Genomic DNA, 12030 nt, shown 5'->3' on the forward strand with positions numbered 1-12030 from the left:
AGATTTGATCGAGGTGTTCAAGATCATGAAGGGTCTAGACAGGGTAGATAGAGAGAAACTGTTCCCATTGGCAGAAGGATCAAGAATCAGAGAGCATAGATTTAAGGTGATTGGCAAAAGAACCAAAGGTGATATGAGGAAAAACTTTTTTACACAGTGTGTGGTTAGGATCTGGAATGCACTGCCCGAGGGGGTGGTGGAGGCAGATTCAATCATGGCCTTCAAAAGGGAACTGGATAAATACTTGAAATGATAAAATGTGCGGGGCTATGGGGATAGGGTGGGGCAGTGGGACGAGCTGGATTGCTCATGCATAGAGCCGGCACGGACTCGATGGGCCAAATGGCCTCCTTCCGTGCTGTAACCTTCTATGATTCTATGAGGGTACGCTTGGACCTGGGGGTAACAGTGAGGTACAGTGCGTGTTTCCTCTATGTGTGTTGGGATCAATCCCATCCGGTGAGTCCAAGCGGTGCCAGAGTTTAATATACCCGGGGTCCGTTAGCCCTCTGTGATGTAGTGAAGTTACACCCAGCTCCACCACTGTGGGTCTAAACAGGAGCAAGTCTTCGCTCATCTCCACAGTTGAAATAAAGGCTCTCTCCCTCATCGCCCCTCCGCTTTCCTCAGCCTGGCGCCATCAGCAGCGCCACAGCTGTATCCTGCCTCTCAACTCCGCCAGCATCTCACTCTCAGGCAGGCCCCGGCCTGTAGCTCGATTCCTACTTTATCCCGGCCCACCTCCCCACTCTCTCCTGGGGCTCCATTAACTCTCTGGCCCCAGCCTGTAGCTCGATTCCTGCCTTACCCCGGCCCACCTCCCCACTCTCTCCTGGGGCTCCATTAACTCCCTGGCCCCGGCCTGTTGCTCGATTCCTGCCTTACCCCGGCCCACCTCCCCACTCTCTCCTGGGGCTCCATTAACTCTCTGGCCCCAGCCTGTAGCTCGATTCCTGCCTTACCCCGGCCCACCTCCCCACTCTCTCCTGGGGCTCCATTAACTCTCTGGCCCCAGCCTGTAGCTCGATTCCTGCCTTACCCCGGCCCACCTCCCCACTCTCTCCTGGGGCTCCATTAACTCTCTGGCCCCAGCCTGTAGCTCGATTCCTGCCTTACCCCGGCCCACCTCCCCACTCTCTCCTGGGGCTCCATTAACTCCCTGGCCCCGGCCTGTTGCTCGATTCCTGCCTTACCCCGGCCCACCTCCCCACTCTCTCCTGGGACTCCATTAACTCCCTGGCCCCGGCCTGTTGCTCGATTCCTGCCTTACCCCGGCCCACCTCCCCACTCTCTCCTGGGGCTCCATTAACTCTCTGGCCCCAGCCTGTAGCTCGATTCCTGCCTTACCCCGGCCCACCTCCCCACTCTCTCCTGGGGCTCCATTAACTCTCTGGCCCCAGCCTGTAGCTCGATTCCTGCCTTACCCCGGCCCACCTCCCCACTCTCTCCTGGGGCTCCATTAACTCCCAGGCCCCGGCCTGTAGCTCGATTCCTGCCTTACCCCGGCCCACCTCCCCACTCTCTCCTGGGTCTTGGTGCACGAACCACACTGCGGGAGATGTGAACGATAACATGGGCAGGGGTGTAACTCAAGGGCATAACCCAGGGGTTTCGGTGATGCTGGTAAACTCCTCAGGTCAGTAATGCGCCTGCTTATTAGTCCAACCAACGTGTTACCTTTCTGTTTCTTTTGCTTCTTAATTTGAAATAAGTTAAAAACCGCCCTTAGTCAGAACAAACATCGTACAGCACCCTCCAATAGAGTGAATTCGGCAAACACTCCCCTCCGAGCCGTGTGCAGCCTCTGTAATCCTGATAGGAATGACCTGGCAGGTCAGTGAGAGGTTTTGAAGGACACCAATCTATCCAGGGGCCTTCCATCAGCACTGTGAACCTGTACGAGCGCGTGTGGTATATTCAAGGCCACATATTGATCGCTCATTCACTCCCATCTCCCGTTAGCCTGTAAGGCTGATCCCATGTTCCCAGCCAGGAGCCACGCTCGAAAGGAGCCTGGGTCGTGGTCTGGACTGCAACATCGTAGCCCCGATCCTCTGACCTGCGCTGTCTTCGAGCGAGGATTCCCGCTGGGAGGACAGGATCGCTGACTCCACGAGAAGCAGTCAGCTGGTGATGTGAACTATAATTAAAGCCTCGGGGTTGGATGACCTGAGAATGCGACAGTTACGTCTTTGTTTGTGTGTTGTTCTGATATCAGAGTGTGAATATGGAGATGAGTGAAGTATTAGTGAGGCCCAGCATTCAAAATGGGCGTAGATCGTGAGTGGAAAATGAAGCAATGGAAAAGGGCACGTCCATGGGGTCCACAGGGCACAAAATGGCAAATGTCGAGTGGCACTGGAGATTTAAAGATCAGAGTCTCTGACAAAAAGTACAGTCCCCACCCCTTATAGAGGGCATGTTCATGCGAACTTGATTTCCCCACTTTACACGATGTGCGGTATAACAGGGTAGCACTATATAACAAGAATGGTCCCGTCGCTGATTTAATATATGTGGTGTCCTGACAGGGAAAGCTCCAAACTGATATATAACCCCGGGGAATCCAATTCTTTTTATGATTTGAATCTGTTTGGGTGGAGCTTTTTATCACCCCGAGTTTAGTTGTGTAAATGTGTAGACCGTTGATACAGAACAAAAAAATGCCAACCCTGAACTTTACCGCGTTCAGTTAACGGCCCAACTTTAACACAAATCGCTGCTCCAGCTCTAACCTTGCTGAATCTGATCGATTCTCTGCCAATAGCTGACAGTGAACCCTTGTCATTAGTGATAAGCCCAGCCGTTTCTGCCCGAAATATACACAGAACTGAAGAAACTATAACCGGCAACTTTGAAATTGATATTAATACAAATGGTTAATGGTGATTGCTTTTTGGCCGATATAAGCGACTGCCCATTTTAAACGTGGATGTTTTAAGTGGTGGGAACTGTACTGATTAATTCCTTTAACAAGGAATTCGATGAACAGCTGGAAGTATTGGCGATTGCGATGGAGAGGCGCAAATAATCAACGGGACGCGATGGTTCGAGTGCTGCTGGGAGCATGAAGGATTGGACAATGCAGATTGGAATGGTCCATTAATAACTTGTACCTTAGGGGGTTCCTGACTGCTCAGTTGGTTAAAGCAATGAATCATTGAGCCATCCATTTCCAGAGAGGTCTCAGGTTGAATCCCTGCCCGTACCGGGTAGTCCGATCTCGACATGGTGACGGTAGAGTCAACGCAGTTGACCTTAGTGTTCCTGGTTGAGACGGTAAAGATTGGCCGGTGTTCCTGCTCCTGCTCATTATCCACTCACCTCTGCTATGAAATGTGTGAGTGTGTGTGCTGGTTGGGTGAGGACGGGATTGAGTTCAGATGTGAGGAACCTCACGGTCTAACAGCCTCCTGATCCACATTGTCTAGACTCAGATGTGAAGAATGGCCACTTACGGGGTGGAGGGAGGGGGTTAACTCGAGGGTCACCAGAAAGGAGGGGGAGAAAACTGGCAGAGAAAGAGGCAAAAAACCATTCACAGTCGATTCCCTTCAGGATCGGAGAGAAACAGCAGCACTTTTCCGAGGTTATTCCCACCCTCCAAATGTTTCCAGAGGTGGGGAAGGTTCCTGATGGCACCGGTTGTATATGATTCCTCGGGGAGGAAAAGCTTCACAAAAGAAGCATTCAGTTCATCCAGAGACTCCCTCCCTCCCTGACTCACTCCCTCCCCTCCCTCCCTGACTCACTCCCTCCCCTCCCTCCCTGACTCACTCCCTCCCCTCCCTCCCTGACTCACTCCCTCCCCTCCCTCCCTGAATCACTCCCTCCCCTCCCTCCCTGACTCACTCCCTCCCCTCCCTCCCTGACTCACTCCCTCCCCTCCCTGACTCACTCCCTCCCCTCCCTCCCTGAGTCACTCCCTCCCTCCCTCCCTCCCTGACTCACTCCCTCCCTCCCTCCCTCCCTGGACTCACTCCCTCCCTCCCTCCCTCCCTGGACTCACTCCCTCCCTCCCTCCCTCCCTGACTCACTCCCTCCCCTCCCTCCTGAGTCACTCCCTCCCTCCCTCCCTGACTCACTCCCTCCCCTCCCTCCCTGACTCACTCCCTCCCTCCCTCCCTGACTCACTCCCTCCCTCCCTCCCTCCCTGACTCACTCCCTCCCCTCCCTCCCCTCCCTCCCTGACCCACTCCCTCCCCTCCCTCCCTGACTCACTCCCTCCCCTCCCTCCCTCCCTCCCTACACTGATAAGACCTTTGACCTAATGAAAATGACATATCATTCGTTCTTTTGATTACGAAGCAAGGCCACTTTTGTCCGATTTCAAATATTTTTTGAGACATTGTACCTCTTTTCCCACTGGCCCATCTTCGCCTGGCTGTCCCTAAAGAGATGGAAGAACACAAACAGAAACAGGGGTTAGCTGGGGGCACACGGTTTATACTGGTACAAGTTTCTAACGCCTCTCTTCGAGTCTTCCCTTCGCTCTGAGCTTGGCCAGGTGACCTGATGGGGTCGATATTAACCCCCCACCAACTAGCGGGAGAGGGTCGGGAGGGAGGGGGTTAAAATTAAAATCACAAAACGCGACCCCAACCCCGCTGTGTACGAACCTGCCGCCATTTTTATGGCTGTGGGTAGCGAGGCGAGGCCTGCAGTTGGAGCCTGATTTAAATTTAATGCTGGCCGTCCGAGTTTCCCGGGCTCGAGAAACCCGGCAGTGAAATGGAGACGGGAGCTGCCGATCGCGGCTTCTCCTCACTGCCGCGATCGGCCGCCGCCCGCCCAGCCTCCTCAAACCCCCGATCTTTCCTTCCCTCCCTCCCGATTGCCGGGCTCCGACCCCCAACCCAGCGACCTCTCGGTTACCAGGGACAGTCCCCAAATGTCTGCGGCTGCAGCCTTATGCCACTGGCTTTCCTGCCCGGCAGCCGATCCGCCTCTCAATCTGAGCGGCTACGCGGCGGTAAACGGAGTTAAAAAAATGGTAATGAGGTCCTGCTGTTAAATTTGGCAGAACCTCTGCGTTCCCTGGATTTCCGCGTTCCCCCCCTCCCTCCCCCGCTCCCCCCCTCCCTCCCCCGCTCCCCTTCCCCCCCCCTCCCTCGTTCCCCCCCTCCCTCCCCCCCTCCCTCCCCCGCTCCCCCCCCTCCCTCCCCCCCTCCCTCCCCCGCTCCCCCCCTCCCTCCCTCCCCCGCTCCCCCCCCTCCCTCCCTCGCTCCCCCCCCTCCTCCCTCCCCCGCAAATATCGGGGCCGATGACTCTGCTGACGTCTCCCCAGTGCATCACCCAGTCCTGTAATACAGCGATCGGCACAATTGCCAACCAGTTTCAAAGGCCAGAAATGGCAGACAGTACAAGCCTCCGCCCAGGCCCAACAGCCTTTGAAATGAGAAGTCAGGGAGCTGGGTTTCTGTTCAAACCTCTTCTGCTTCGATATGAAAATACGGAACAATTTCAACAGTGAGTAACTGTGCTTATCTCATGTGCTCCTTTGGATAGGAAAGATAAACACCTGTGATTCCCTCCATTTCAGGGGCATTTTTAAACCAGAAAGCCATGGCTCTGATCAGAGAGTAACTAAAAGGTCGTGCAGTTGAGCCAGACTGAACACTGCTTCCAAACAGAGGCTCAGGCCGCTCATCCTGAGCACAGCCGATTACTGAGTGACAACTGACCATCCGGGTCAGCTCTGGAGCTGTTATTGGTCTGATGTTGTGACACAGACAGTGAGCTCTGAGTGAAGGGGATGTAATAGCAGGGAGATGGAGATACCCACCATTAACCCCGGCGCTCCGGAGGGACCTGGGGGCCCCACCAATCCAGGAAGGCCTCTTTCTCCTGATGCTCCTCGATCGCCCTTTGATCCCTAAAAAGAGCCAATCAGTAAAAAAAAATCCACGGTGAGTGATGGGAGGAACTCTTAAACTGAGCGAAACAGAGCGTTAAAAACTGAAATCCTATAGGTCGGGGCAAATTATAAATACAGTGATAGAAGTAATGGCAGAAAACAGAGAGAGAGAGAGAGCTGTACTGTCATCGATAGATTAACACAGAGAGCTGTACTGTCATCGATAGATTAACACAGAGAGCTGTACTGTCATCGATAGATTAACACGGAGAGCTGTACTGACAGTGATGGTGTAACAGAGAGAGCTGTACTGACAGTGATGGTGTAACAGAGAGAGCTGTACTGACAGTGATGGTGTAACAGAGAGAGCTGTACTGACAGTGATGGTGTAACAGAGAGAGCTGTACTGACAGTAATGGTGTAACAGAGAGCTGTACTGACAGTGATGGTGTGACAGAGAGAGCTGTACTGACAGTGATGGTGTGACAGAGAGAGCTGTACTGACAGTGATGGTGTGACAGAGAGCTGTACTGACAGTGATGGTGTGACAGAGAGAGCTGTACTGACAGTGATGGTGTGACAGAGAGAGCTGTACTGACAGTGATGGTGTGACAGAGAGAGCTGTACTGACAGTAATGGTGTAACAGAGAGAGCTGTACTGACAGTGATGTGTGACAGAGAGCTGTACTGACAGTGATGGTGTAACAGAGAGCTGTACTGACAGTGATGGTGTGACAGAGAGCTGTACTGACAGTGATGGTGTAACAGAGAGCTGTACTGACAGTGATGGTGTGACAGAGAGCTGTACTGACAGTGATGGTGTGACAGAGAGAGCTGTACTGACAGTGATGGTGTGACAGAGAGAGCTGTACTGACAGTGATGGTGTGACAGAGAGCTGTACTGACAGTGATGGTGTGACAGAGAGAGCTGTACTGACAGTGATGGTGTGACAGAGAGAGCTGTACTGACAGTGATGGTGTGACAGAGAGAGCTGTACTGACAGTGATGGTGTGACAGAGAGAGCTGTACTGACAGTGATGGTGTGACAGAGAGAGCTGTACTGACAGTGATGGTGTGACAGAGAGAGCTGTACTGACAGTGATGGTGTGACAGAGAGCTGTACTGACAGTGATGGTGTGACAGAGAGCTGTACTGACAGTGATGGTGTGACAGAGAGAGCTGTACTGACAGTGATGGTGTGACAGAGAGAGCTGTACTGACAGTGATGGTGTGACAGAGAGAGCTGTACTGACAGTGATGGTGTGACAAGAGAGAAGGCTGTACTGACAGTGATGGTGTGACAGAGAGCTGTACTGACAGTGATGGTGTGACAGAGAGAGCTGTACTGACAGTGATGGTGTGACAGAGAGAGCTGTACTGACAGTGATGGTGTGACAGAGAGCTGTACTGACAGTGATGGTGTGACAGAGAGCTGTACTGACAGTGATGGTGTGACAGAGAGAGCTGTACTGACAGTGATGGTGTGACAGAGAGCTGTACTGACAGTGATGGTGTGACAGAGAGAGCTGTACTTATGCCCGAGATGTATCTCCTGTGAGCGGTCACTTGTTGCTACTCACCATTCCTGGAGGTCCTGCTGGGCCTGGAGTTCCCGGATTCCCAGCCGTGCCCTGAGAACACAGGAGACCATCGGATAGAAATTATTCTGGGCCCGTTTATAGGCTCAGACACTGCCTCTGAACAGAGGACAGAGGCCCAGCCTGAAATTGGATAGGACAGGCATAGTGTATCAAACAATAACACACTCCCCGAACACACAGGGGACTGGAGGGCAGGCAGCCTGATATTTGCCTGTGGGGTCCAAGAATCTGGGGCAGAACCCAGTTACACCGAGACTCTGTTAAGATCGAGGCGGGGGGAGGGGGGATGGGGGGCAGGGTTCTGTGTGTGGATATCTGCCCGCAACCCCCCAGGTCAGGAGCGTGTGTCGGGGGGAGTTCCTGGGCTTCCCTGGGATATTCCTCCCTTTACTCGTTTCGTGTTGTTACAATCTGGAATTCACTGCCTGAAAGGGAGCAGATTCAATAATAACTTTCGAAAGGGAATTGGATAAATACTTGAACAGGAAAAAATTTGCAGGTCTATGGGGAAAGAGCAGGTGAGTGGGACTAATTGAACAGCTCTTTCACAGAGCCAGCACAGGCACGATGGGCTGAATGGCCTCCTTCGGTGCTGTATCGTTTTAGTCCCTTAGCCTCGCTGTCTTTGAGACTATCTGAAGTCCCGAACCTGTGGTAGACTGAGGTGATCACTCCTGCAGGGGATCAGTAATCGTGTCTGCGGATATAATGGCTTCGATATTAAACCCCCACCGCGGACGGGAGAGGGTCGGGGGGGAGGGGTTAAAAAGTGTAATGTGAGAAACATGACCTCAGCCGCCGCCCACAGACACACACAGACACTCAGACACACAGACACACAGACAGACACACACACAGACACACACAGAGAGACACACATACACAGAGACACACACAGACACAGACACACACAGACACAGAGACACACAGAGACACACAGACACAGAGACACACAGACACACAGACACACACAGACACACACAGACACAGACACGGAGACACACATACACAGAGACACACACAGACACAGAGACACATAGACACACACACGCACAGACACAGAGACACACAGACACAGACACACACAGACACAGAGACACACAGAGACAGAGACACACAGAGACACACAGACACAGAGACACACACAGACACAGAGACAGAGACAGACACAGAGACACACACACACACACCCACACCCGCCGCCTTTCTTACAGTGGGGGATATCTGGGTGTCCCACGGGAAGCTTCATTCACATAACTGACTCGGCCCCCACAGTGCAAGGGTCGAGAAATCTCGGCAGTGAGAGGGAGGCGGGAGCTGCCGACTCCACGAGGGAAGTGGCTGTTTCAGCACCTCCTGTGGGCCAGGAGAACAGGAACCCCTCCCAGCAGAGATCTCAGACCTCTCCCTCTCCCCCAGACCCCCTCTCACTCTCCCACAGACCCTCTCTCCCCCCTTTCACAGGCCTTCGCTCCCCTCTCCCCTAGCCCCTCACCCCCTCTGCCCCAGCCCCTCTATCCCCTCTCTCCTGCAGCCCCTCTCCCCCGCTCTCACCGCAGCACCTCTCCCCCAGCCCCTCTCTCCCGCAGCCCCTCTATCCTCTCTCCCCATTCCCTCTCTCCCGCAGCCCCTCTATCCCCTCTCCCCCAGCCCCTCTCTCCCGCAGCCCCTCTATCCCCTCTCTCCCATCCCCTCTCTACCCTCTCCCCCAGCCCCCTCTCTCGCCACTCTCTCGCAGCAGCCCCTCTCTCCCTCAACCCCTCTCTCCCCTCTCCCCAGCCCCTCTCTCCCGCAGCCCCTTCCTCCCCTCTCTCTCCCCTCTCCCAGCCCCCTCTCTCCCCTCTCCCCCAGCCCCCTCTCCCCCAGCCCCCCTCTCGCCTCTCTCCCCCAGCCCCTCTCTCCCCCAGCCCCCTCTCTCCCCCAGCCCCTCTCTCTCCCCTCTCCCCCAGCCCCTCTCTCTCCCCTCTCCCCCAGCCCCTCTCTCTCCCCTCTCCCCCAGCCCCTCTCTCTCCCCTCTCCCCCAGCCCCTCTCTCTCCCCTCTCCCCCAGCCCCTCTCTCCCTCTAATTTCCCGGGGACGGTGACCAAGGCCTCCAGCCGCTGGTTTTCTCTCCCTCCCGCCCTCCGGCCAGGCTGTCCATTTTGCCAGCTGTTGGGCGGGATTCGGAACTAAAACATGTTAATGAGGTCCTGCCGTTAGTTTGGCGGGAGGTCAGCGTTCCCGCCCTTGCCTCACCCCAGGACGCCCCGCCTGACACACGACACTGAGCTCATTGATAATAACTCACAACGTGCCCGGGGAGTCCCGGAGGTCCCAGGGGCCCCGGTGGGCCAGGCTCACCCTGTAAACAAACACAAACCAACATTAATTCATTTGCCTTCAGGATCCCAGCTCGTGTTCCCACATCTCATTCTGCAGCTGCTCCGAGACAGAAGACGGGCACAGAGAGGGTCGCCATCACTTTCTGTGACAGAAGTACTCGTCTCTTGTTTTAGTTAGCAGCTGTCCCTTTAAATCCAGTCTTGGCACAGAAGCAGTTTTCAAAGTATGATGCGGTTCATAGTCCTGAACTCGACTATTTCAAAACAATGTCGAAACTTTCGCTGGTTACAGGCCGGACAGAGAAATGATTCAAAGTAGGTGCTGGACAATTGGTTCAGTTTGAATTCCACTGAGAGTTCCTTTTTGAAGTGGTTTGATATTCAGAATCCAGGGAATCCCGGGAACTCTTTTGCAGGAGGTACTGGGCCAGAATCTTCCAATCCTCTACAGATACGGGGGTGGTGCCAGAGGATTGGAGAATTGCACATGTTACATCCTTGTTCAAAAAAGGACGTAAGGACAAACGTGGAACTTTTGGAAATGATAATCTGGGACAGAATTAATCGTCACTTGGACGAGTGTGGATTGATTAGGGAAAGCCAGCACGGATCTGTTAAAGGCAAATCGTGTTTAACTAACTTGATAGAGTTTTCTGATGAGGTAACAGAGAGTGTTGATGAGTGCAATGCATTTGATGTGGTGTATATGGACTTTCAAAAGGCGTTTGATAAAGTGCCACATAATAGGCTTGTCAAATTGAAGCCCATGGAATAAAAGGGGCAGTGGCAGCATGGATACAAAATTGGCTAAGGAACAGGAAACTGAGAGTAGTGGTGAACGGTTGTTTTTTGGACTGGAGGGAGGTGTACAGTGGTATTCCCCAGGGGTCAGTGCTGGGACCACTGCTTTTTTTGATATATATTAATGACTTGGACTTGGGTGTTCAGGGCACAATTTCAAAATTTACAGATTACACTAAACTTGGAAGGGTAGTAAACAGTGAGAGGATAGTGATAGATTTCAAGAGGATATAGACAGGCTGGTGGAATGGGCGGACACGTGGCAGATGAAATTTAATGCAGAGAAATGCTAAGTGATACATTTTGGCTGGGAAGAACGAGGAGAGGCAATATAAACTAAATGGTACAATTCTAAAGGGGGTACAGGAACAGAGAAATCTGGGGGTATATGTGTACAAATCGTTGAAGGTGAGAGGACAGGTTGAGAAAGCGGTTTAAAAAAGCAGACGGGATCCTGGGCTTTATAAATAGAGGCAGAGAGTACAAAAGCAAGGAAGTTATGTTGAACCTTTATAAAACACTGGTTCGGACCACAGCTGGAGTATTGTGTCCAGTTCTGGGCACCGCACTTTAGGAAGGATGTGAAGGCCTTAGAGAGGGTGCAGGAAAGATTTACTAGAATGATTCCAGGGATGAAGAACTTTAGTTACATGGATAGACTGGAGAAGCTGGGGTTGTTCTCCTTAGAGCAGAGAAGGTTGAGAGGAGATTTGATGGAAGTGTTCAAAATCATGAAGGGTTTAGATTAATGTAAATAAAGAGAAACTGTTCCCATTGGTGGAAGGGTCAAGAACCAGAGGACACAGATTTAAGGGTGATTGGCAAAAGAACCAAAGGTGACATGAGGAAAAACTTTTTTACACAGCGAGTGGTTATGATCTGGAATGCACTGCCCGAGGGGGTGGTGGAGGTAGATTCAATCATGGCCTTCAAAAGGGAATTGGATAAATACTTGAAGGGAAAAATGTGCAGGGCTTCGGGGAAAGAGCGGGGAATGGGACTAACTGGATTGCTCTTACAAAGAGCGGCACGGGCTCGATAGGCCGAATGGCCTCCTCCTGTGCTGTAACCGTTCTATGATTCTATGAACAATAAAGAAAAATGTAAATTGGGGAGAGCTGGAAAATCTCCTGAGAGAAGTGAGTTTGAAATCTCCGAGCAGCAGCGACCAGTCAGTCGATATTCCTGAAACATCGGGGGCGATCATCAACTGATGGATGTCCGATTCTCACTTGTAAAATGGGGGGGGGGGGGGGTGAGGGGGTTAGGACGGGGGGGGAGGGGGGCGGGGGGGGCGGGGTCGAAGGGGGGGTGCGGGGTCGAGGGGGCGCGGGGTCGAGGGGGCGCGGGGGTCGAGGGGGGGGACCGAGGTCGAGGGGGCGCGGGGTCGAGGGGCGCGGGGGTGGAGGGGGCGCGGGGTCGAGGGGGCGCGGGGTCGAGGGGGGGACA

The 12030-nt window shown here is 53.4% G+C and overlaps 1 protein-coding gene across 5 annotated transcripts in view; it reads right to left on the reverse strand.

The window, feature by feature from the left end:
* The window catches only part of col16a1 (collagen, type XVI, alpha 1), a 410059-nt gene that overhangs the window by 21834 nt on the left and 376195 nt on the right, over positions 1 to 12030 (reverse strand). For all 5 annotated transcript variants that reach the window (XM_068006392.1, XM_068006393.1, XM_068006394.1 and 2 more), the window contains 4 exons: positions 9747 to 9800; positions 7439 to 7489; positions 5786 to 5875; positions 4355 to 4390 (listed from right to left, as the gene is read on the reverse strand). In XM_068006392.1, the coding sequence (XP_067862493.1) occupies positions 4355 to 4390; positions 5786 to 5875; positions 7439 to 7489; positions 9747 to 9800 (231 nt within the window). The remainder of the gene's footprint in view (positions 1 to 4354; positions 4391 to 5785; positions 5876 to 7438; positions 7490 to 9746; positions 9801 to 12030) is intronic.

This window comes from Heptranchias perlo, chromosome 26, assembly GCF_035084215.1.
Source record: "Heptranchias perlo isolate sHepPer1 chromosome 26, sHepPer1.hap1, whole genome shotgun sequence".
Classification (NCBI taxonomy): domain Eukaryota; kingdom Metazoa; phylum Chordata; class Chondrichthyes; order Hexanchiformes; family Hexanchidae; genus Heptranchias; species Heptranchias perlo.